Below are 27456 nucleotides of genomic sequence, written 5' to 3' on the forward strand. Positions count from 1 at the left end.
ATTGTTTTTCGGCGCCTGTTTCCCACCCTCATCTTCCTCCCCCTCCAACTCCTGTATGTGCTTTCCCTTCGCCCTTCCTTCCTCACCCCTCCCTGTCTTCATCTCCCCCAGGGTCTCATCAGGTAGCCTTGATTGTCTAGATGGGCCCCGTATGGGACAATGCGTCTCCACATAAATTGGTCGACACGGTTTGGTTGCAGCCAAGCAGATATTGGAAGGTACAAGGCGGGGAGGAACATACACTCCAAGCGTAGATAAAAGGGAACATGCATGTTGCATTGGATATGTGGCGCGACATACGGCATACAGGAAACGATGACGGATGCACTTAACCCCGCTGTGTGCAAATAAAATCTGTTCCTTCTCTCACGCGGCATATTTTACCTCTTCGCTTTCATCTGGTTCCATGGATGGTGATACTTCAGGGAGGACTTGAAATAAATCACATCTAGAGTCAAAAAGGTTCATGTCATCTTTGAAACAACCACTCATTTCATATAAACAAGCTCAAATCAATCAGCTCAAAACACTCGATCTGGATCTAAGTGATCCGGATTCTACTCCAAACTTCTCAGACAGTTCAATTAAAAAAAAGAAAACAATATCTCAAAAAAAAAGAAGAAGAAACTAAGAATGAAGTCCAATAAATGGATAGAAATGAATCTATCAGTTCTATTAATATATCTTGTGACCCTATGTGGAGACAACTGGACTAAAATATAGATCTATAGAATATAGATAGAAAATATAGACTTTTCTTATATAGATAACTCCATCTTCAAAAAGTGAATAAGTCAAATGTCACATTTGATTGGTGTTTTTACTTTAATGCATACGTATTTTTACTTAAGTGAATACTTCTTCCACTAGTGGTGTTGAACGCGATGAGTAAACCGTGCAGTAGCATCCTCAAATAGGCCTCCAACCACTGCTCAAATTGGGTTCAACCGTGACGAACAAAGCAAGCAGAAATAAAAGCATCTACACATAAATGGCCTGCAGGTAAATGAAGCAAAGGGAAACGAGTTGTGGGAGTGGGTGGAGAAAGAACAGAGAAAGTAGAGGTATGACTATGGAAATATCGAGTTAAAGAAAAGTCTGCATCGCTCTCCCTCTCCTCTCCTCTAAATATCAAACAGCCTCATCAATAATTGACAGAGAGTCTGGCACTTGATCAGCTATGAATGTCCCCTTTATAGCAGCATTAGGAACCTGTCACAAGCGCACCTACATATACACACAGCCTCCAGCATCCTCCCTTTGATGCTCTTTCATGATCCAGCTCATTGACGCAGGAGTCCAGGTCAGGTCAACTAATCAATCACCTGCGTGGCATTTGAATTGTTTGGTCCCGTCTATAGGCTTCCTCTCTACTTACTCCTCTGATCTCTTCTCCTGCAAACACACGAAAACACTGACAAGGACGACCATGAGAGAGAGAGACAGAGAGAGAGAGCTCGTTATAGAAGAGTACTATAGGTTGAGCGCTGCGCATCCTGGGCAGTTGCTATTGCTGTTATCGACAATGCTGAGAGTCAAGCAACAGCATCAAGGTCAAGTCATGCTCTTTCATCCTCCCTGGCTTGCTTGCGGGGTCCACTCACACCTTTCATATACGATAGCCTGAAGGAACAGAGATGGAGAAGATGATATAAGCGTGTGTTTGTGCTATAGTGTAAAGCTTTTTTTGATCTTTTTTTTGTTTTCCCCCCACAACCCGCTGTAAAGACAGACCCCCTATATCCTCCAAGCATGTATGTAGGCCAGAACTGTTGTATTATTTGTCGTTTTGCCTGGGTGGTCTGCAGCCGCTCTTAACACACCACACAGTCATTTAATTGGATTGTCAATCTGGGGGAAGCCCACATCCTCCCCTGTTTAACACTCTCACATGATAACACACCCGCAGCCCTGAGGCGCTGTTACCTTAACCACACATCATAATCATTTAATAATCAGATTTTATCTGTCGCCAAGCCAAGTCTCGGGTTGGATCATAAAGAAGTGTTGGCAAGTGGGTAAATCCGAGCAGAAGTAAATGAAGATGAAGTAAATACACGTGGGGAAACGAAAGGTGGGGAAGACATTTTGTCTTGTGGTGCCGTCGTCCTCGTGCCACCACTGCCGCCTCCACCCACCAACCCCCACCATCCCCTGCACACGGTGAGCTCTGACATCTTTCTACAGCCAATCAATAGGTCACATTTCTTATTACACCCTGCCACTCACCTACGCCGGCTCCTGCCCGTACGCGCACGGGAAACAAACAAAGATACACACACCTACAGTAGCTATTAAATCAGCCTCTTCTTTTTTTTTTAGCTGTTTCTGTCACCACTCTTCCTCTCCCTCCATCCATCCTTCAGCTCGACAATCTCCACACCTTCTCCTCTGTCGGTGCAGTCACAGACACGTTTTCTTTTTCCCATCCCGCGTTTTATTCAACGGTCTTTTTCAAACACTCTTGTCCAGTTTGCCCTCCTTTCATTTCTGCTCCTGATTCACACCACCACCTCCTCCTCCTCCACCTCCTCCTCCTCCTCCTCCTTCATGCTCCTCTCCTCTCATTTTCCACTTTGATGCTCTTCCCCTCATCACTCAGTCAGCCTGCGGTCTGACAGAGATGCAGGGTTCTGATGGAGGCTGCCAGACTGTCAGCGCATATCTATTCACCGACGTACACACACATGCATACACTTAACATGCAGCAGAGAAGGGAAAACAGGAAGGCAAAGGCAGCAACACAGCCACATTACCCAGTCCCATTTAAATTTCCATGCATTTATTTCTTCTAAATATGTCTTGCAGGCCTGTCGTCAAAAAGGAAAATTGTTTGTTGATTCACTGACGCAATTCTCTTGACATTATAATTGGATAGGTGTGTGGGGAGATAAACAAACTTTAAAGCGATTGTTTGTGTTTCCTAGCTCCAGTGTTTGTGATATTTTAGATGTTATCTAGCCAATATCATAGTGGTGGACTGTTTTTCCAAGGCCAACGTAGAACCATTATTGCCAGTTGCCTCTGTAAAAAACAAAAAAACTCTTTGAGGCTGTGAGGATGCTCTTCATAAGAGCTATCACACTGTGTTTTCAATTTGCACATTGTTTGGATAAAATCAAAAATCTCATCTCCGAATTAATTCGCTCGACTGTGACCATTCAGGTGCCTTTGCCACCTCCTGTTTGATTTGACCGACGCGTTCCAAGACACAGCGATTGGCTCATATTTGTCAAGCCAGCATTTAGCTCCTCGAAGGTATTAGTACAGGAATTATGCGCTCGATGAGGCAGCTTTGACGGCAAATTTTCCCTCACACGCAGTGGTATCAAAGGAGATATAATTTCTCTTTACTGAAATGAGTTTGATTCAGTCTCCTCTCTTGTAGCGCAGAGTAAACAGACGCAGCAGGCCTTCGGTTTGGCATACTGATGTCCTGTGGGAGTTGGTCTATGAGCAAAGATGAAAATATGCACAGTTTGATTCCGAGGAAAGATGTCCTCCACCCTGCCACTTTTTCCTCCAGCGCTGCGTTTCTTCCAGCGTTCTGTTTTCGTCCCCTGTTCCCTTGTTAGCCTGTGTTCTCCGTCTCCGGGGCTTTGAGAGGAACGAGTGGGTGATGGGTATATGGACCTTAGCGTGTGGATTTGTGTAACTGTGTGTGGGAATATGTGCATGCTGGAAGTGAGATAATGCGATGGGAAGGCAAAGGATGTGCGGTAGTTACAATGGCATCTGGTAGATACACCAGCAAGGGACAAGGGTGTAAAGCCAAATTCGGTCCCACAGGCTTCCAAGTGCAGCTCTAACTACAGTAGATTCCTTTCTGGGAGTGTTAGAATTTGGAGATTTATAGGAATGGGATGCAGGGAAAGAAGAACAGACAGTGCTGGCCCTATAGGAGTCAATCTGTTCCCCTCTCTATTGTTGGTTAAAAAAAAAAAAATCCCTCATGAAAAGAGGGCTCGGCTTTAGCCTCTTCTCTCCTGCTACCACTTTCTGTTAGGGATGTACCAGTTAATCCACTACCACAAGTGCCATCGAGCCCCTTCTGCTGCTCTCACTAACACTCATCCATACATGCATGCACGCTTTTTGCTCCATCTCTCCTTTTTTTTGGACCGGCAGTTAAACCCCCTGCCACTCCCTTTTGGGTTTTTTTTTTCTCTTGTAGTCATATGCTCGAGTTTCTGAGTCAAACTGGCAGGAAAAGGGAACGCGTCATTGCAGAACATTCAGATAGCTTGTGTTTTGTTCAACACTGTAGACAAATTCATTCAAAAAAACTTCACATTTCCATCCAAAAGAAACTTTTGGAAAAGCATTTGTTAAATGGATCATAAGTAAATGAGGCGCTGCCTGTTAAATGAAGAATCGAATAATGTGCAGTTAACGATAAACAGAACCTCATCATCAGCCTGGTCTAATGATAGTCTAATTGAATTTTTTCATGGCAAAGAATTAGAACGATCATTTTGACAGTGTGAGCCACAGGCTATGATGCAGCTCTGAATCGGCGATAAAAATAGCGAACCATTTGGATCTGTCATTCCCTGCGTGTTTTTTTTTGTTGTTTTTTGTGAGCTTTAATATTTAGTATTTGTTGTTTTAAAATCCACTGTAACCCACACTGCTGCATCAGACCTACAGTATGGCAGTTTCTATTTTCCGCTCCAGTAAAGAACTGATTAAATTGTTACACTCTCTAACAAATTGTAACCCAGACAGAGATTACATTCTCACTGCAGAGGATGTATATGAGAGCTCTTTGATGAAGTGCATTCTCCCGTTTTTTTTTTTTTTTTTTCTCTCAGCGTTATCGTAGCCATACTGCGCTTCAGAGCCTGCCACCAAGGGCGCCTCCAGACGTGACCCAACCGAGTCTGCCTGTGTCTCGGGGCAGAGACGTGCCAGATGGGGGGGGGTGTTGTGGAGCATTTAGATAGATGGAAGCCAGGGCCCTCCAGGCAAAGAGGAGCCCTGTGACATTGAGGGGCACAAGTGGCCGCAGAGCTGACAAGATGAGAAGTGATATGCCCTCGCCATTCCTGTCAGTCACGCCACCTCATTAGAGACGGAGAAAAAGGGGTGGAGAGAGAGAGAGAGAGCATTCAGAGGAAGAGAGATGGTGAGAGAGGGATTCTGGCTGTGGTATTTAGGTTAGTGAGGAACCAATTTTTTAGTGGAATTACAATCATAGGAAGGCTCCACAGCTGTCAAGGATCCCGGTTCAAAGATTGTTAAATTAGCATACCGTGTGTTTGGCACACCAGCATAGTAATGAAGTGATGCAGCAAAGGCAACTTGCATGGATTTGATGCTCAGGCTGGAAGTAGAAGAGAAGGGAGGGGAGCCAAGGAAGAGGGGTGGGTTGAGATAACATGAAGGCATGAAATATTAACCCCTGGCTAAACACCCAAGCTTAGCCGTCTGTGAAATCCCACTGTGGACAACACTAATACATGCATTCACAAGGGAGATGATAGGGCCTTGTTGCACAGCCAGATGGGAAGTGTGCATTAAGAAGCTCTCTCATGTATTCATACACCCATAATAGGATCTATAAGACGAAAATCCCAACAGTCATTTCAGTAACGCAGACGGAACAATGCTGCAGAATCCAGAAACACGTGCACGCACGTAGACACACACTCTCTCTCTCTCACACACACACATGCAGACACACAACATCCTTTGCCTCTGAAGCTAAATAGTTGATTGATGGTCTAAGCTGTGAAGAAATGCTCTCCTTTATGTCTCTAAAGGTTTGTAATTGCTGCAGTGAAAGGATGCTCACTCGCCTGGAATATTGATCCTAATGGGATTACTATCCTCCACCAGAGAGAGGGTGATGGAGAGAAAGAGATGGAGGGAGGATGAGAGAGAGATGACGAGGGGTCCTGACAGAGAGGTGAGCAGATAGCAGACAGAGGGAGGAATCTAGTTTGTCTTTGCCGTTTTTCCCATTGATCTCCACCGTGATTCCGTAACGACTTCCGTACGGGAACGATAAAGCATCACTCTGGAAACTACAGAGAAAATCCTGGGAATAGAAATGAAGGAGGGGGGTGTAGTGGGCAAGACTTAGACTGTTTCTCAAGGGAGAGATCATGGAGGGGCGATGCAGCCCTCCTCCCTCCTGGTCCTTTGGGATTGTTGTTGTTGTCGGAGATGTTGCTGCAGCAGTACGGGTGCTGCTTATACCCCGGCAGCTGCAAACAAAAGCAGGTTCAAGCAGAATGCCGAAGAGTTAAGGTGAAAGATTGTTTTCAAAGAGAGGGGTGAGACTTATATAACTGGAGAACCGGAGGTGTGATGCCAAACAGAAACCGAAATAGAGAACAACCATATGCTCTCCGTGACCATATTCTAATTCCGGGGGAAAGTACAGCTCACTGGCTCTCCTGATTATTCTCCTCTCTGTGGTCTGATTTCACCCCGCCCTCTTCATCTCTCAGAATTAATCAGCGTGGAGGGCCATCAGCCTGTCCGTCATTCTGTCCGTCCATTTGCTGCCTGTTTGACTGCAGTAACCCCAGATGGGAGGCATGGCCAGACTGTGTGTGTCCAGCCTGTCCTCTGCAGCTAATTGAAACGTTATGAGTCCGGCCGAGTCACGGAATCTGCATATGTGTGTGTGTGTGTGTAAGTATAAGGGTGTGTGTGTGTCAATCTGTTTCAGCCTGACCATAATGTTGGTCATCTGCCTGTGTTGTGACTAACTCCGGGCTCATTCCATGCTGCTGAGCTTGAGCACTAAAGTCACCTTTATGAATAATTATCAGAAAGCCATTATGTCCGTTTTGTGCCTCTTGATGTTCCTCTGCGGGAGTGCGTCTTTTCATAGAGGAATGTGTGTACGTGTGACTCATTGTTTGGCTGGCTTTGAAAGTTTGTTTTTTCCCCCGGCGGGGGGTCTCATGGAGAAATGATTTTGCTTAGAGTACGAAGGGAAGAAAGAGGTAAGGATTATCCAGACGAAGACGTGGTGGGAGAGTGATTGGCTATGCGGAGGGCTGAGAAATGACAACGAGCTCGGCAACAAACTGTAGCCAAGACAATAATAATCAACAGCTGACTAAAAAAGAACAGAGAATATTGCCTAACCCACCTGGTGGAAACTGTCTAACTAGACACACACACAAATGTCTCTGTACCTGCCTGTGGGGTGATTGTAAAAATGAGTTTTCAATACCTTCAAAGGCTTGTAATGCAGCCAGCAATTTCATTTTTGACAGACACACTTCTAAAGGTGCAGGTTTTTTTTTTTTTTTCTGCAGCACAAAAGAAACTCACCGTGCGCGTATATGTACATATGTGTGTGTGCATGTGGACTCAGTAGTGATCAGGCTCCCACAGTGCCGTCTCAGCCTTTAAGAACTGCAGGAGACTTGTAGAGGACAAAAAACAGCATGAAAGGAGAAAGGGAAAAAAAAAACGAGAAAAGAGAGGAAGGGCAGTGTCGGGTTCACTTTCCAACCGTGTGTTTGCATTACTTTGTGAAACCACACTTCTTTCTTTTGACGAGGAGGTCTTTGCGGGGTGATTATCAGAGCGCTGACATAAAATCCTGCTGACTTAAAATTGCTATTCGGTGTGATAAGTAAACAGGTTCTGAATGTGAATTGCTGCAGGTTCCAAGCTCTTATAAATAGACACGACGTTGTTTACACGCAAATCAGCATCAGTGGAATTCATCCGTCAGATGGACGTTTTATTAACTGCGTATCAACTCACGCTCCTGTTTAGAGAACATTTAGATCACTGCTGACATGGGCAGATGTCCTTTTTAGTCCACGCAAACATACGCAGATGTTTATCATGTACACTCAGATGTACATGTGCAGATGGTTCCATATATATTCAAAGGCAAAGACGTGTACACACATACCATCCGAGGCATCGCTACTAGTGTTCCTGCAGGTAGTTTATCCACACGGCAGCCCGTATGTCAGACTGATGGCCTGACGATGATCATCTATGACATGCGTAGGCCACAAGGAGCCCCACAGGCTACCGAGGGTCACGCAGTCTCATTTTTGGCATGACATCACTGGCTGTGACCTAGGAGGCGGGGCTACGCTGAAGGCACTAAGCGTCTCGTTGGATTGAGCAGAGCAAGAGTATGAAAAGAGAGAGATTAGGATTTACTACCGTGAACCATTTACTGTATTTGTTCTGTTGTGGGAATCAACAGATTGTGTAGAACAAACACGCAGGACACGCATCTTTATTTTCGAAAAGCAAACCACATCTGCCCCGAGACAAAAGTAGACACAAGATAACGTTGAAAAACTGTGCCGACTAAAACAACAGACGCTCCAAATCCTGTATGTGAACTGAAACACACTCGCAGAATTGGCTGTATGCTCATACTTAAAGCTGCACTACCAAATGAATCAAATGTGTGTACATCATTTGAAAGGGATGAAACCAAACAAGAATTATCACCCAGCTCTGTAGTTTTTCCTCAGTTCTACAGAGAGCTTTAGCATCTTTCAGCTTTTATTTTTTCTTTTTGACTCAGTCTTACTGCTTTCATCAACCAACTGTGCACTACACGCCAATCACCAAACGGCTGACAAACAAAGCTACAGGAGCAAGATTGTGACCAAAAAAATCATCTGTTCAGTTCAAGTAAAAAGCAGCGCTTGCCCTTTCACTCATTACCATCACTCAGGTGCCCTTGAGCAAGGCCCTTTACCCCAATTGCTCCGGTGGAGCAAATCAGACTCTTGACTGTACTGGAGAGCTTCCAGGTGTGAATGTGTAACCGTGTGAATGGAGTGATCAGAGAGCTTTGTTCTGCTAATGTTGTTGCATCACATTAGCCACTTTATAATAATGCACCAAAAACGTGCATCATCTTCAAAAAAAAGAATATTGCTCCTTTAAGATTGATGCTCATAACTGGAAACATGGAATATTTTAGTAGCAGTTATTATACAGTGACAGCATTTTCTTTTTTTTCAAACTCTTGAAATAATGGACATTTGACACATTTACATTTTTATGAAAAGCAGCCTCTTGTGGTCATGCAAATAAGCTGGTTAGGGAATCGAATTTGGCACGACATTAGCACCACATAGGAGGGTGTGGATGTTCGGGCACATAAATTGTCTCATTTTGACACCGGAAACCACGGTTCACATCTCATGTGCCTCCTGCAGTCTTCCCCTAACCTTAAACAGTTGTTAATTGTAGAGGCGGCAGATCAGAAAGCGGTTATATAATTCATTTTTCGTCGTAGTCATTTGGGTTATTTCAATCTGACAAACAACCTGTACTGTTCAGGTACGAACACTCGTTATCCTGTCATGACACGAGCAGAGCAGAAAGTCAAATCTTCCGAATTCATAATCCTGCAGCTGCGTTACAGGCGTTATCACTATAAATATGAAGAGTTGATGAGTTTTCCTACAAAGTTTTCCCCAAAGTGACTCCTCCTGGATGACTGTGAGTAGGGTGGGGGGAATGGGATTCAAAGATTTAGATTATCTGTGATTGATGATATCTAGAGGACAGTGTAGATTATTCCTCTCCAGATTTATGGTGTCTGAGGAAGAACCCCATTTCTAACTTGGTGATTATGGCTGGAGGGCTCGGCAGGTTCCTCACACACGTGTGTTTATGCGTGTGCACGTGTGCATATTTTTTGGGACACAGTACCCTGAGACTGATGTGCCTTGTGTGTAATAAAGAAGCAGTATAATGAGATGCCTAACTTTCCCTCTTTGAATGATATTTTACATTAAAAATGTAAATTAAAAAGTCCCCCCTCACCACACCCCGGACCCCCTTCTCCTCATCACCATGTCCAAAACAATTTTCTGCATGGCTCCCTTGCGGTAGTGGAATAGAGTGTATGTTTATGTGTGTGCGTGCTTGTGCGCATGTGTGTGTATGTGTGTGTGTGTCCGTCCTCGTCTGGACCCTAACTGATTGTGATTGCATTTCCATCGGATTTTCTCCCAGCGAGAGCGAGAGGGAGAGCAGGGCCCAGACGGAGAAATGGGATCAGGGGGGAAACTCATCTCCCCTTCCCAGACACAGTCCCTTCCAGGGTGTGTGGTCACACAGACACACACACACACATACATACACTGTGAATGCTGTCCTCTATTACTTGGGGTATTAGCATCACTAATGAGGTGTGAGAGAGGGACAGAGATGGAGCAACTGGAAGAGGAAAAGGAGGTGGATCAGAGAAACGGAGCGAGGGGAGGAAGCGGGGTAACTATCAATCTTGTCGCAGGGTAATCGGTGGGAAAGGTAGAGTCGGAGGTGAATTTATTGGAAGAGAAAAGAGAAGGGTGTTTGTGAAAGAGGAAGAAGTGAGCGAGAGAGAAAGATCGGAGGAGTGCGAGCGAAAGGTGCCGCAGAGAGGTGAAGTGGCACAACCACCTGAACTGTGGTCAGGTGTTCGGTATGTGACTCTGTGTGTGTGTATAGGTTGCTTCTTACCATTTCCATAATCCAGGAGGATTTCACAGCTCATTGAGACAGTTGAAAGAAAATCCTGAGTCACTGAAAATTCCTATAAGTGATGCTGTTGACCTTCTTACTCATATATGCTGTAGGTGTGCGTACGTGTGTCAGACTGCCATCTCAGAGGAGCCGTGCCCACTGGACACCTGTTCTGATAACTCAACATTGACAATCGTATTGTTCCAAGTGCTGCCTACACTCTAATTCCACATACAGCCTGTAACGCACGAGTAATGAAACATCCTACAGCCTGTACGCGAGTGCTTGTGTGTGGCTGTGATGTGTGTATCTGTGTTTTACCCCAGATAGCATCTTTGCTCCAGATAAACCTATTGTTCTTGCCTCTAACCACCATTATCCTGTTGTAGGGGGAAACTGTTTCACAGCTTCAGTACAAAACCCCGAGAATCGCTTCTTATCCATCTCCTGTCTCGATTTCTTCCCCCCACCATCCACTTTTTTTTCATTTTATCCTTTATTCATCTGTTTCCCCCCCCACCACCCCTCACCATCTGGAGCTCCTCTAACTTTTTTTGTTCTCCCCTGCACCTCATTTGTGCAATCACTCTCTTCTTTTTATCCCCCCCCCCCCCTCCCTCTCCTCCTGCTCTTCCTGCCCTCTTTCTTTTGTCTGTCATAGCTGGATACAGCGCAGTCATTTGCCGCTATAGTCTATAGCTAGAAGCCCTCTCACTGAGATAGATGCCTGCCTATGAAAGACATTTGTTTCCTTTACTGTCACTGTGCAATAATCAGCCACTCTAACGTAATCAACATATTGCCCTTGCGGTAAATACAGCTGAGCAAGTGGGTCCGCGCACATTTGTGTGGGCATGGGCTTGTGTGTGTAGACAGGAAGGGAGTGAGGGTATGTTTTTTTTGTGTGTGTGTGTGTGTGTGTGTTTGCGTGTGTGTGTACCTGCAGTTGTGTGTCGACGCATTTATTTATTTATTTTTTTTTCTTTCTTTTTGGCTTTGCATGTAAATGCAGTTTCTCATGCAAGTGTGTGCCATGTGACAGAGAGAGATGATTCTTGGTGAAAAAGCAGTTTGTTAGCGAATTAGAGTTAATTAGCCAACTTTCAGTTCCCAATGCTGTAATTGGGCCCATTTCTCTCTGTTTCCTCCAGCTGGCGTCTCTCATCCACTGCGGAGAAAGGAGGGGAGAGAGAGAGAGGGAGAGAGGGAGTGAGAGGAGGGCTAAGTCGGAGGAGTAGCGAGGGAGGAGGGAGAGGAGGAAGATGGGGGAGCACGGGGTGCATTACATGTCTGTAGGGGTCTGTGGAGTGGTAGAGAACCTACCCCCCTCCTGGGGGTAATAACCACATGCACTGGGGATCGAGACAGTGAGAAGTATTAACTGAGAGATAATGACGAAAGGAAGGCTGATGGGAATGTAAATGCAAAAGAACTTGCGAGATGAGGGCGGAGAGGAAGTGGAGAGGGGTGAAGCGGGGAGGGCTGGTAAAGTGACAGAAATGTTGAAGGATGAGAGGGGAGGCGGTGAAATCATAAGGCATTACAAATCGAGGGAGCGGAGGTATACACGGTGGAGCAGCGGTGTCGGGGCGGGCACGGGAGCATCTGTGTCTTCAAGTCCAGCAAGTCCAGAACTTTCTCAGTCATTCCCTCTTCCCTTTTTTTTTTTTCTTCCCTCTCTGCACCACCCAGAAATGCTATAAAGATAACGTTTAGAGAATGCTTGCTGAAGAAGAACGTTCCTGCAGGGTCTGGTTGAGAAATAACACAACATATATATTTATATATATAAAAAACATACAGTTAAGGGTGGCAGAATGGGAGAGAGAGGCAAGGGAGTAGTGGAGCGAAGAAGAAGTGATGAAAGAGGGGAACAAGCCCTCTCTTGGTGCTGCAGCGTGATGATCAGTAGAGTCTAATGAAGGTGCAGATGTCCCACAGGAGTCCTGCGCTCTCATGACGACCACTGGGAATGGCAATTAATGCACGGTGTACTGGAAGAAGGATGCGTACAGACACATACGCTGGCGCACACATTCAGACACACAACTTACATAAAATGTATCTCAGCCCAAGTTGCCGTTGTCCAAATTCAAACCCGGTGCAAACAGCATATGGTGCATTCAGCCATATTACACTTACCATCAGATTATGTCATGTAAATGGCGACCAGAGAGCAGTGGTATGCCCCATTATTCCATACCAGCACCAGACAGAATAGAAAAGTGCTCAAGTGATTGCCTCCATTGTGCATGTAACCACCCAGAACTCTCAACAACAAGGCACTCTTTATTCCTATGGATCCTCCGCACAAAGGAGACCCATTCCCTCAGTTGCCTTGCCCTATATTTTATAATATATAAGCTTTATATGTTTATCAGTGCAGCTGAATCCCCTCGCATTGGCCCTGTGCTCATTATCTTATTGATATTTGTATTCCAGTCGGTGTATTGACATGAGTGGAGATGTAAGATAGAGTTGAAGTAGCATCCAAGGCTCAGGGTGGATGGGTCCCTGCACTGCGGATTAGCCGCGTTGCGTTCATATTCTGTGGAACAACTAGTTTCAGAGTGGGTCACTGAGGGACTTGAGCGCCGTTATGTAAAGATGAAAAGATAAACTGCCGAGACAGGAGAGTGGAGAGAAATGGACAGAGTACGAGATAAGGGAGAGTGTGTGCATAAGTGTATCTTTACACAGGCATCTGTGCGTGAGTGAGTGAGTTTGCGAGTGTGTGTGTGTGTGTGTGTGTGTGTGTGTGCTGAGCAAATTTTACAAGCCAAATACGGCTGGTCCGCCCCTCTTCAGAGATAAAAGCGTCTGCCTTTATGCCGTTGAGACTGTGGCCTAATGGCACTACAAGACTTGAAGCTGACACACGGGGTTGGAGAAAGGGAGTGGGCGGGGGGGTGGGTGGGTGGTGTTACAGAAACGGTGGGTGGATGACGTCAATATCCTGCCTGGCATTTACACTGCATGGGGTGAAAAAATAGGCCCTCCTCTGTTCCACCTTAACCTCTTGTAGTCGATGTGAGAGATGGACAGAAACTTTTTTTTCCTTTTTTTTTCTCCCTGTTTGTCCTCTTCTTTATCCATTAAAATTACCTTGACCTTTGCATGTGTCAATTGAAATTGTTCTTTCTTTTTCTCCTCTCCATCTTTTGTCCCTCTCTGTGCTGTACCTGCTTGCTGTCCACTGAAAAGCCTACATAAAGGACACCCCATGAAAACATTTGCTTCGGTTCCCCTGGCATCTTTCATCTGCGACAAAGGGACACAAAACATTATAGTCGCAAAACCAAGGTTCTGTATTCAGCACTGGGCATTTTTGACCCAGAGTTCAGGCTTTCGGTTGTAAAATTCCTCCTTAAAAGGAGATTTACTCGAGTTTTTTACTTACTCGCTCGGCAAGGACGTGCGGTTTATTACAAAGGATTGAATGATCCACCAGTGAAACATTTCTCTAAAATCAAACGCGCACACACATGCACGTCGACACACTCATAGTTGAGTGTCAGACAGCAGAGGTGCTATCAGTTGTAGTTAAGGAGGAGGGGTCTTAGTTACCTCTAGGTTAATGATCCTCATTAATATGCGCTAATATACCCCAGGTCATGCAGTAATTAAAAATCTCATTCAACGCTCTCAGCTTAAACTGACTGACTTGGCTTCGTCCTACAAAGATTAGCATTTATTATTTGTCTCCGAGGTCTGTACTACATAGCGAAAGGGGGGGGTGAGACTAATGTTGAACATTTGACTGGGCTGTCTGTCTCCCTCCAGTGCCTAGTAAAGTCTTTTGCCTCTGCTTGGCTGGGCATGACTGTTTATGAGCTGAATGGGTTTGCAGGTTGTGCCTTGGAGAGTTGCATCACGTTTGCAAGAGAGTGTTTGTGCAAAATGGGCGCACAAACAAGCGCTCCGAAACACACACTCAGGCATACACCTAGATGCACAACTGCAGGTAAAGTCCATCTGCATGGGGACTTCCATATTCCTCTGAGTCAGCTGATGTCAGCTGATGCAAGGTGTGCTAATTGTAAGGCTGTATGACGATTGCATGTTCTTGCATGATGAGGTAGATGGATAGATAGATGGATAGATAGATAGATAGATAGATAGATAGATGTGATTCAGCCTATTTCCATCACACACACTCTCACACTTCTGCACTCATATACTCACACACATCCACTCAGCCATCCGTGACCAATGCAGCAGCCACTTCAAAGAGCCTAGACATGCCCGGTAATCTGCAATCACTTCTCGGCACTCTCTCCTCTCTGTACAGTCACAAATTCAAACGCACCTTCACAGGGAGGGAAGGGAAGCTGGAAGTTTCTGTTAAATCCAGAGCAAGTTTCTGCGCTGCACCTTTTTATATTCCGTTTGAGCTCGTAATCTTCAAGTAATTAACATCTGATTCAGCAAGGCAGCGACTAATAATGCAATCGGTGATTAAGGCCGCCTCCTAAGCACATTCTGCGAGTGATGAAGAGCTCAAAAGGTGCAGCTGAGCAGCGGGATTTGTCTGAGATCTAGGGAAAGAAAAAATTAAGAAACATCCAAAATGTCAATTCTAATAACCAAGTCTACAATTAAACTCTAACTGGAAAAATAAACAGGGTGTCTATTATGATAAAATTGTAAAGCCTTACTTGTAAAAAAAAAAAAAGGTAAGGCAGCTTTTAGAGGAGTTATATTAAAAGTTGCACAAAAGAAAGATTGCTTAAAAAAGTCCTGGAGGTCGTGACACGGAAGCCTCAACAAAAGAGAGAGCAATCATCATAATCTTTCACAGTTCATCTTTAATGGCTGCATCTTTGGTGCGATAAAAGTGTCAACATGTTGTGTTCGTTCATTCTCGGCCGTTCTTTTTTTCTCTCGAAGATAACAAACTGCAGCAACTCACTTCACACGCTGTTGTCATTGAACCTTCGATGTAATACTGGCTGATTAACTTTTCTTTCTTTTGCCACAACCAGTTTTTTTTTTGTTTAAAGGCGATAATTACCCCCCTTATAACAATGGCCCTCACAAACTGGAAGAACCTGTGTGAGATGCAGAGAGAGACTCAAACACAGTTATTATTATTATTACTCCTACTGTTATTTGTGCAAAAAAACGCCTTCGAATTCATGCGCATAAAAGCGGGAGGCACGCAAGGTGACATGCAGACTGCGCCTCCACGCTGCCGTGTCTCTTTGATAAATAACACGCACGTCTCTACGGCACGGAATGCGTCAAAACCGAGGCGCAAAAAAAAAAAGGCTCAGTAAATTTGGCCCCGAGTGCGGAGACTCCAGCCTGTTCACCTTGAGAGAGAGAATGATGCTCAACAGTGAGCTACTGTAGTTAGAGGGAATATAATGTGGCTTACTGTCTTTTTCAGCTCTCTGCCTTTTTTTCTTGCCGTTACTATAAATAGAGGGCTATGGAACATCAAAGAGAGGAGAGGTTTCTCTCAGCAACAGGCCACAGAACAGTCATTATCCACCGGCTCTAAATACATCACTTCTTTTTTGGATGATCCCGCCGTAGTGGACTCTCCGTATGTGTGTGTGTGCTAATCATCAAAGGAGACACTGCTGACTCACAAGCTCACTCGCTGGCGCACACACACACACACACGCACGCATACTTCACATAATTTAGCATCAGGCAAGAGAAGAAAAAAAAAAAACTTGAAATTGGGTTTATTCATGAGATTACAATACAACACGCTATCTCTGACTGCACAAGGTCGCAAACTGGCAGATCCATGCACCAAACAAATCCGGATCACTTACCATCTCCTCTTTCTCCCAGGGCTCTTCCTCCCTCACTTCTTTTCTCTCTTTCAAAGCTCTTTTCTTTATTTATTTAACCGGCTTTGTTTTTCAGATGTTTGCGCTTCTTTTTGTGCCTTTTTTTTTTTCTTTTTTTTTCCAGGGAAAACTAGATTGTCATAGCAACCACAGGAATTGCCGGGTTGGCTCAGCGGTGCCCTGCTATGTTGAATAGGTATTTGTGTAGGCACCTGTGCATGCGTGAAAAGTGTGTGTGCATGATGCTGAATGCGTATTTCAGCATTCTGTGCGCTCTTGTTGGTGTTTCTTCATGCCTCTACTTTGCGAGTAATTCCGTATGCATTCATATTTTGATGGCTGTCGTTCTTTCAGATGTTGGGTGATTGAAGTTAATGCACATTTGTTTGTTTTTGCGTGCGCCTCATCTGCCAAAATTTCATGAAATGAGCCCCATCTTATAATGCAAATACAGCTTGTCTTTGCAAATGAAAATAAAGACATTTTATTCACCCACCATAAAATAATTGTGTGCAGCAGACATGGCTATAACTAAGCGGTAGCTGGAACTATCAGAGTGGAATATTAGGGTGTCGTAAATAGGTGTAACCATTTCATTTAAGCTCCGATGACTCAAGATTTAAGTGCTAATTAATGAAAATGATTACAAGAGCAATGTTTTTTTGTTTTTTTTTTCTGGCGAATGCATCTCTCTTTCCAAATCCTTAACCTGATTTTTTTATTAGTACAGTCAGGCTTCCTCTTCTTAATCCTTTGGTAAATATTAATTAAAGCTTTAATCAAAGCTGCTTTTTAACTGTAACTCACCTTTTTTTTGCATGACAAGCAGGTGAAAATGTGGAATCAAATTTTTTGCTGAAGGATTTAATCCTCTCCTAGTAATCCTTTCCTAATTCATGTCCCCAACATGTTATCTGCAGTTCACAATTTGTTCTCATGTCACTAAACTTTCGGCAAATGATTTCAGCATCGAAAGGAAAAGCTCTTCCCAGCATTTCACCCTGCTGATTTCTTTTTTGCACTGCAACATCTAAAGGTTGTTTTTTTGTTTTGTTTCAGATAACAAACAGATATTGCTCTTCCAGATACAGTATCAATCTAAGAAGGTCTTTCCAAAGCTGCGAACAGGTTTCTGATGTTTTGTTAGTGTCTTCACTTGGTGCCAGACCAAGTGCTATCTCCAGTCATCAGCGAGCGTGTCCATATATCACTCTCAACCCCTCTCTCAAGTGAGGAAAATATGGAAGCAGCTTTGCTGGTATCATAAAATCTACATCCACCTATGTGAAACGCTTAGATTTAATGTGGGCAAAATTGCCTGACCTCTAAATTTATTTATTGTTGTTTGCCATTGTAAAGTTGCTGTCACTATATTTTATAATTTGAATGACAAATTTAGAAATAATTGGGTGGCATTCTTTTTTTTTTTAAGCTCCAGCATCTTTTCTGTGGACAGAAATGATTTTTTTTGTATAGTCCATTTATTTATTTTACGCCACTTATATTAGGATATTATTTTGTTGTTGATTTATATTTTTTGCTTTCTGCCTTCAGTCTTTTTAAAACAACATTTCTTTCTCTCTCCTGCCGTCAAATCGATTCGCAAATAGATTTTATTGAACACAGCAGCAGCAAAAGAGGCGTACGTATTGTTGCACAGTTTGCACATTACTCACACACTCACACACACACACACACACACAAACATAAACAGATAATTCTCCCTTTGTAGATCTACTCCATTCAGCCGTTGCAGGGCATGTTCAGAGGTAATGGACAGCTGAGAGTATAGGTGTCTGTCTCTCTGCACCTGGGGTTGAGGGTCTGCGTGTGTTTGTGTGTGTCTCCCATGTGCACATGGCTGTAGTATGTGCGTGCCTGCACTTATGAGCGAGTGTCCGTGTATGGGCACCCGTGCGTGTGTTTGCATTTATGTGGAAGGACGAGGCTATTTATTTTGATTGTTTTCAATGAGGGTCCAATGTGTAGAATCCATAACAATACCATCAATCCACAGCAGCAGCGACAACATGGATGTAATTTATATGGTAATGCAAGCTCCATGGTTGCCCGAAGTTACGGAGTGGACATCTCTGACAATGGACAGCATGGGTGTGCTGCAGCATCCTAATGCTATGTATAGCCACGGACACAGACACGCACATTGCACTTCGCAGCAACAGGGAGGCATGTTTCAATTAGCAGATGCAGATAGGTGCTGCGCTGTGTTTGTGCGTCTGGGTCAAAAGGTTGAGTGTATTGCTCCGTGTCAGCTTGCGCCTGTCCTCCTCTCAAAAAAAAAAAAAAAGAAAAACTCACTTGAGTGAAGACAGGAGTAAGCAACGACCTTCTGAACCACGTATAGGAATCACTCCAAGATGTGTGTAGACCTCCTGCTGCAAGTTTCTTTCATTGCGCTTTTGCACCTGTAGAGTATATGTTACATTGTAAGCGACATTGTATCATGTATAATACCACGATTTTTATAATGCACCATATGAATATTCTAGATGATGTTAAGAGGAGCCTAACAGTCATTTAATCCATCATCTCCTTGCCTGTTTTGCAAAGTTCTGTTGAAATTAGAAGTGTGCATTTATTCCCCTGCTCTCCACATCATATCAAATAATATTAAGAGGTGACTAATCATCGAAACTCATTGCTCCTCACTGCGCTCACTCATTGGGCGCCATCCTTTAAAGTATTCAATACGTCTGAAAAGATAGAACACGGCGAAGGTTTTCTTCTGTCTTCATTATAATCTGCACATTCGTATTCCTTTTCAAAGAATTCAGTTTCAGAGAATTACTTGTGTGCACTTTCTGTTGAGCTGGCTGTAATAAGTCATTTGAGGTCTCGTTATTATAATGTCCAAAAAAGGAATGGATAATTTATTGGTGAAAATGAAATGCATGCAGAATATTTAAGTTGGATTTCAGCATCATGTGAACCACTGACTCCCAACCAGTGGGTAACGTTACTTCTGCAAATTTTTGTCTTCTGCCGCTTGATAAAAATACATAATGACAGTAGTACAAATGCCCAATGTAAAGCACAACCCTGTAATTGTACATGTAAAAACAATATTGTAACAGTATCCACTTTGATATAATTAATAGTATAAAAACAACATCCAGTTTGAAACATAATAAAGGTATATTTGACTTCACCTCACAGAGCTGTAGACACTGTAGGAATCATTGTGTCTTCTGGGTACATGGGAACAGAAAATGTTGGTGAAAATCATTTAACAGATCTGCCACTTTAAAAAAAAAAAAAAATCCAGGTACTTCAAATAATGAGCCTCAGTTATGATCCTGGAAAGAATATGAAAACTGAGATCGAGAAAGAACGCTGTGAGTGTGGATAACACCTATTTCCCGGCCGGAAGGCGTCTTCAGCCTAAGCTGCAGGCTGTTTTGTGTGTCTGTGTGCGTGCGTGCATGGAGGACTTGCCTGTTTTGGAAGAGAGGCCCCCATAGTTTTGGAGTGATAGAGTGATGCAGGCGTGATGAAAGAGAGGAACGCGGAGTGTGTGAGCAGAGGAGCGCTCTAGGCCAGAGAAGAGCCCAGACACTCTGTTACACATCAAAGAAAGAGCCAGTGATACAATCATCTCTTTAGGCTGCGAAAGCCCAACTTTATTAATTAAAACACGTCTGTTGAATCATCCTCTCATCTTTCCCTTTCCTCTCTTTACTCATTTTATCACTCATTTTTTTCTGATTACAAAAGGGAGGAAATGAGGGGCAGCTTGTGGAAGACATTCAAAAAAGTATCAATCCCCCCCCTCCGTGAACTAAAGACTAATTCCTGGAAAGGCTGCAACATCCATTTGTTGCTCTCGCGTACAGACAACAGGTGTGCAACTTGCCACAGTCGAGCCGGATGCGAAATATTAAGAAACAAGTGACTAAGAGGGAAGACGGGAGGCGAGGATTTGAGAAAAGGAGGGGGGGGACAGGAAGAGAGATGAGATGGAAGAGACAGACTGCACTGTATAGATAAATAGAGAAAAGGGCCCATTGTGTCAGCAGCTGTCATCACTAAATAGCCCTCAGATCACTGTCAGACACTATCACGCAAACACACACACACACACATACATGCGTGCATGCTTATACACACACACACACTGACTGACAGCTCCCCCTCAGTCCAACATCTGTGCTGACAGCAGCCATGGTAATGAGTCTCCGCATGTGCCAGCATGGGTGTGTCGGTTTCTTTTTCCTCCCTCTTCCCCGCACACCGCTCATTCAATCATTTCGCGTCTCCCTTATCTTGTTGTTGCACCCCCCCACACCCCACCCCACACAAACACACACACACGCACGCACACACACACTCTCGTCTCTCCGTTATTTCCCGTCATCGTAATAGAGGAAGCGTGCTGATTGACTCAGCAGCATGAGCCACATGAGTAGCGACTAAATGAGAGCAACATCAAATGTAAAGTTGCGCGGTAGATCGGTGAGTTTTGTTTCCGCTCAGTTCTTTTTTTTTTTTGTTGCCATCCAGGTGCGCTGTATTTCATGTCGAGGTGTGGAGGAAGAGAGGGGCGAAAGAAGGGAGAGATGAAGAGATGATGAATGGCTCTCGTTAGAGGGGTAATTTGTCTCTCCTTGTCTGACTGGGCTCCAGCTGTCGCTCCATCCCTCGCTCCACTCCACTCTCCTCGGCCTACCACTCCTCACCTCAGCCAGATGGGTGGACGGATGGACGGAGCGAGGCAGGGAGGGAGGGAGGAGGGGACGGGAAGGGAGGGACAGAAATAGAGACAAGGACGAGGAGAGGAGAAGAGCAGTCACTGAACAGTCAACAAGCAGAATTATGTGTGATGTATAAACGCCGTTGCACAGTAAAGAATGGGCTTTATGGAGAGACAGTAGATACAGAGCACATATTGAGACGACTGAATACACCAGCGAAGCAACAGGCAACGCTCATGCACTTGTATGACTCAAAGGCTGGAGCTCGTACAACAAACTAATGATGACTGTGTTTCTTGTTGCATTGTATCGAAATCATCAAGGGACTCTACTAATGCCTTTAATACGATGCCACAGTCTAAAGTCGCCTCGTTTTCTCCCCATGATACACTGATTTTTCACACTAATCAACACTTGTGAGAGAACTGTAGATTCAGAGAGTGAGAGACGGCCGCAGAGAGAAGAAACTCAGAGATGTATACAGATGGCCGGGGAGGCGGCTGAAGGATGGCAATGAACAAATCGTCAGGAGAACCACGTGAGCTCGTTGCTAAGTCTTTGTTCTAATAACACAAAGCAATTTCCACTGACCTTTCTACAAATGCAGCGGGCAGAAATGACTGAGTTAAGGATGCCCCACAGCATAATTGCTAAGGAGATTAAAGTTCCCTTAATTGCTTTTGGCCAACTAGTACAATTTTTCCTTTTTTGTAATTAAAGTGATTTAAAATATTAATAACCACACTGGCATACACGTAACCCGACGTGCGCGAGCTCACACATGCGTAACTTTGTACACATGCAATAAAAACATGCAACGGCGATAAAAGAATCTTAAACGCGTGCAGCCGCACACACGCATAGATTTGCATAGATCTTTCATGGCCTGTTGTCACCAATAGCCTCATTATAAGTCCAGTGAAATATGCAAATAGCTCGATCCCTTCTCACCACCAATTGAAGTGAGTGATCGATTCTTGGAGATCAATGGCTTTTTTTTTCTCCACCTCCGTGGTCTCACTTTACCTCTTCGTTTTCCTTTTTTTCCCCCCGTCCTCCATCGTTCACTGCTCAGTCCCCTCATATTGCCTCCTCCCCTCCCAATTACCCTCCTTGATTGTTTTCTTCCCCGTTTTTTATTGGCAATAAGTTTTGTCAGCTCATAGCTTCTCGACTGTCCTGTTTTCCCCGCCCTCTGCTCCCTCCGTTCATTTCTCTCTCTTTCACCCTCCACTCCTCCGGTTACCCCCTGTGACCTCGTTGTCTTTCCCCACTCCCCATCCGTCTCTCGCTGTCCCTCCCTGCCGCTCTCCTTTTCCCTCCTGTCGGCCCACAGTGTTTGCTTTGCCATTGTTTATCCATTTTTCTCTGTTTGCGCTGATGAGATTGACCGGACACGCACGCACGCACACTGACACACACACACACACACACACACACACACACATACCTAAACAGAAGACAAGGCTGGAATCTCTCTGGGGTGTAGTTAACGTGGGGCTGTGGATCGATCCTAGCTCTGGTTTCCATGACGCAAAGCTCTAAGCTGAGGCAGTTTGGACGACAGGACAGAGGCATCACTCTGCCTCTGTTTCTATCAAATATATCTCTATAAAGCCGCAATGGTACATGAACTCAAACGACTCAAATTTTCCACGATTAATGCGCTTCAAGTTTGCCAACAACTACGTCCAACCACTTTGTTTCTTAAACGATGTCTACATTAATTCTCCCCCTTCCCTCGCCCAGGTACTGTTTCCCTGATGCAAGCAATATTGCAAAAAAAAAGCTTCTCATCTATCATGGCCTTTACACATTTTGATTTCTATCAATACTCTGTGATGGGAAGGTGAATGCTGTCGAATTATAATCACCCCACATCTGTATTCTGAAGAACTGTCACAGTAAGAAAAGGACAAAAAAATAAAAGAAAGAAATGGTATGATGAAGAATGCTCAGCTATCTCGTCTTTTTCCTCAAGGTCTCACAGCTTTTCTTTTTCCTCGTCTGTTCTTGCCTGTTTTTGTTCGGCGTGACAAAAAAAAAGAGGTGTGATGAAAGAAGGAGCCACTTACTGAACGGCCGCGCATTGTAACTCCTCCAATTTTCTGGTGAAATCTTCAGCGGTGAAAGAAAGAATGCAAAAATAGGGACAAGCCGGGCTGTTCTTTCTCCACCCTTTTTACATTTTAACTTTGGGAAGGTGAAGGACGAAGTGTCACAAAAAAAAAAAAGAAGGTTTTATTTGTACAGCTGTTCAAAAAAAAAAAAAAACATCGCTGACGCCGGGGGCGATCATTTTGAATGTGGAATCAGGAGAAAATAAGTGATTATCAGTGTGTCAAAGTGTCTTTTTGGTTGACTATCTAATTAGTAGTTGTAATAACCCAAGTCCTTCGGTGGATTGGCTGGACTCAGTGGCCTCATTCTTACCATATTGTTGATTGATTGAGTTACAAATATGGCAGACATAATTATTCTATATTTTGAGCCGTCTCTAAATAGAATTTATTAGATTTGTCTTTGTCCTTGATTCCAAACCTTTGGAGAGTCGAGTGAATTCTCTCCATCCCTCTCTTCTCTCTCTCTCTGGTGTATGGGACAGCCTGATTGTGTCCACGCGTCCCATGGCTCCCACTATTTAAAGACTTGGCTGTTAACTTTCTTTTGTCTTACCCATGTAAAGGACAAGCATACAATAGATGTAGGTCCTCGCGAAAGTCTTATCCTCCCATTTCATTTTAAACAAGACTGTGAAATTTGAAGGATGAAATAGCACCAATCCTCCTCTGACGATTGAAAACTCTCGCTTGATTCCCGACACCGTACGGCTGATTTGGTCAACATTTTAAAATTGAATATCTTGTAATCGTCACTTCAGCAAAAGCAGCACAGGCTTGCTTTCATTTTTACAGTGGTAGGATGGATGCAGGACAGTATCTCAGCGTTGTAGATATTATGTCCTTGACGGTTGTCTGGATGGAACAAAAAATGCAAATGAGTGTAGTGTCCCTGAATTAGTTATGTTTGCATGTAAAATTGGTTAAAAAATGAGCAACGATCTGACGATCTGTGCCAGCAGTGCACACAGAGATTTCAAATCTCTTTGTCACTCCATTAATGTATGTAGGAGGTCTGCAGGCTTTTTGTGTCAATCTGTCTCTATACCGAGTCTCTTCAGTCTCAGTAAGCGTTTGTGTTTGTATCCAAGTTGCTTTACATTGTTATGATGAAAGGGCCTGTTACAAGAAGCGAGGTTACTGACGAGTGAAAACTTTACAACTTTGAATTCATGCTTTTTTTTTGCAAAGACACCTAAATATTTTCTCATTTACATCCAGCCATGCAGATAGTTTCTACACCTGAAAAAAATGATTGGAGAAGAAAGACTGAACGGCAATTCTTTTTCCAGAAATAATGCCCCAGTTTTTTCTGGATACTCCTCAGAACAAGCCGTCGACTCTTTTTACAGGAACTATTTATTTGACACAAAATAGTTCCAATAAAAAGATCTCGGAGTTCATTTCATTTCCGTTCACTTCCATTGTGGCTAAATCTTTAAAAACTGCCTGCATGGCTACAGATACTAAAGGTTTGTGTCATTTGGGTGACTCAGCGCTTAAATAGATTTTGAGTTATCAGAACAGGCCCCTGTATCACTGTCAATCATTACCATCTGTATTGTCTAACGCCTCCCCCCTCCTTCCTTCTCTCTCCCTCCATCCTCCAGGTCGCCCACTCCCTCCAACCTCTTCCTCCTCACTGCTCCCCCCGTCCCTCCCGTCCTCCTCGTCCGCCCCCCACCATCCTTCCCCCGGCCCGTCTCCACCGATCAGGGAATGCCAGGTGCCCCTGCTGGAGAAAAACTCCACCCACTCTCACCTGGAGCCCCACCCGGATGACTCATACATGCTCCGTGCCCAGCCCTCCTCCACGGGTAAGAGAGCTTTCCATCTCTCATCCACCCTTTTTATCCTTTCATGCATTTTATTCCATCAGTATGTCATCCATCACCATGTGTCCATTTCCTGATCTGATTTAGTCGTTGTTCAGTGAAATGCCAGCTACCCTTCGCTTTAACTTAGTGTCACATCTTGTTTTAGCCATTTTGTTTCTGCTTTTTATTTATTTATTTATTTATTTATTGCATTCCTCCAAAGTCAGCATTTGTTTGCAGGCCTGGGAATAAAAGCAAAGGGACTTAAGCAATTATTCTTACACTGTAAGAGATCTTAAAATATACAGTAAGAGATTTAAGATTAGATGGGTTTTTTTTAGCACGGCCACTTCTGGATATTAAGTTTTTATGTTACAGGGGAAATAAATACATTAACTGTAATCATTCACAGATTAATTTATATTTTTTTAATTGTAAAATATTATCCGGTATACATTGACGATTGCATGTCAAATTAATAAACTTTCATGCTGAAAAGATGTCACCTGCTTTCGAAGAAACCCACGTAGAGTATCTCAGGAAAACTTCTTTTGTGCTTCACGGAACAAAAAGCACATTTTGAGCTGACAATCGGTAATCTCTTAATGGATTACATTTTTTAAATGTAACCCTCCCACCTTTGTCAACCATCGCCAGAAAACAATGATGCAAGTGAAAGCAACCCCCTACACTGTGCAGATTGGTTGCCAGCGAGTAGGTGTGTTTGTACTTATTTTCCATATGACATTAATAATCCGCCGGAAAGTGAAAGGTAAGGAGATGATGAATTTTAAGTGCCGGCAGGAGGATCAGTGCAGCAAAGACATACTAGTTAGTTTCCCAGGCTCCTAAGCTTTCTCTTTCATCATTGGACACTCTCTTGTTGGCTGTTACAGGCCCTGTGTGCTTATATCAGCACCTTGCAACAATTATTCTCCCCCTTATGCACATGCACACACACATCTGCAGCGATGAGTTTGTTCATCAGCATACACATTTATTCTCAACAATTAGCTACTGTGAGCCAGCTTTCTGCCTCTCTGTCCCTCTCTGCCTCCGTTTCCCCCCTCTTCCCCCCTGTCTCTCCATTCCTCTGTGCATCTGCACTTGTAATCAGCAGATATATTTAGCAGAGGCCTGATGGGAGGGAAGGGGGTGGGCAGAGAAGTCCTAATGTGATTTTTGGTGGAATACAATCTATTGTTAATGGCGTTAGGTTCTCCTTTGATCCAGTATAAATCTTCATTAGGGAAGGCCCGTGTCCCAGGTTCAAGAGCAACGTGATTAGGAGGCTTTTAAAATGACGTTACATCAGCCTTCTAATTGGTTTACTGTTTGCTGGGGCAACATCAATCATTAGCCCAGTAACCGCACAGCAAATAAATTCACTCTGCCACTGACACCCTAATGGCAGACACTGGCAAAGAGGGAGAGTGAGGCTCGCAGGCACACTTTCTCTTTCTCTCATTCTTGTTCACATACACCCACACTTTCTGTTCTAGGGCTTCTTTTCAGTCTCTGCTGAGCATGAACACACAGAGACGGCGAGCTGGAGATACAAAGAAAGAAAGAAAGAAAGAAAGAAAGAAAGAAAGAAAGAAAGAATGAAAGAAAAGAAGAAATGCTCCGACGTCGAGAAGCAAGAAAAAGAGGCGCAAAGAGGCAAATGGGAGCAGAGATAGCAAAAGCCAAACTTTGACTTTTGAAGTTGTTTAATGAGACATCTTGCATGAACAAAATCAGAAAAAAAGAGGGAAAGAGAAAAAAACATTCAAAGTAAAATAAAAATAGATGGTGAAAGCCGAGTGAAAGGGGAGACACAGCGAGTCAAAGAGACAAAAAAAAAAATTGTGAATAAAAAGGGGTGAGCTGATGAGAGCTCAGAGGGTGAAAGAGAGATATTTGGATGGAGGGAGAACAACATTGAGATGAAATTGCAAATTGCCATGTTTCCCAGCCAGGACTTGCTGATCTAATGGGTGCAGAGAGAGTCCTTGGCTTTGGGCGTCCATTAAAATCGACCTAAATGAGTTTAGAGTGGCAGCCTGGCACCGCATAAACATACCCTGGCATGTAGGAGGACACGGGAACGGCTGCGACCAAATAAAACACCTATAACCAGCAGACAGTTTATGCATGCGCTGTGAGAGTGTATGCCCTTCTCGATGTGTGTGTTTCTGTGTGGTCCTGTAGAGAGTGGACGCTGGGCAGGAAATGAGCCTTACCAAGCCAGGCAGAAACTGACCACAGCGAGATAATCCTCAGGAAGCTGCATGCTGCTTGTATATATGTGTGTGTGTTTGTGTTTGTGTTTGTGTGTGTGTGTGTGTTGCTGTAAAGTAGTCCACCATTACCTAAGCTAACAGGTGGACAGACATGACTTGTGTTCCTAGTGATGCATGACAGGTGAATGGGAACGGAACGCTGTTTGCAGAGGATTGGCTGGGAATTGGGTCTGTGAATGTTTATATGGGAATACTGTCTGGCTCGGAGCACCTGTCTGGGAACGCCGGGAGAGCTGAGACGGCCAAAC

The 27456-nt window shown here is 44.0% G+C and overlaps 1 protein-coding gene across 7 annotated transcripts in view; it reads left to right on the forward strand.

Moving 5' to 3' along the window:
• Positions 1–27456, forward strand: part of tenm2a (teneurin transmembrane protein 2a) — a 201802-nt gene that overhangs the window by 112226 nt on the left and 62120 nt on the right. For 5 of the 7 annotated variants that reach the window (XM_027282406.1, XM_019273981.2, XM_027282412.1 and 2 more), the window contains exon 4: positions 24717–24923. The exons of the other annotated variants lie outside the window; for them this stretch is intronic. In XM_027282406.1, the coding sequence (XP_027138207.1) occupies positions 24717–24923 (207 nt within the window). The remainder of the gene's footprint in view (positions 1–24716; positions 24924–27456) is intronic. 7 annotated transcript variants of the gene reach the window in all.

This window comes from Larimichthys crocea, chromosome I (assembly GCF_000972845.2).
Source record: "Larimichthys crocea isolate SSNF chromosome I, L_crocea_2.0, whole genome shotgun sequence".
In the NCBI taxonomy this organism is placed as follows: domain Eukaryota; kingdom Metazoa; phylum Chordata; class Actinopteri; family Sciaenidae; genus Larimichthys; species Larimichthys crocea.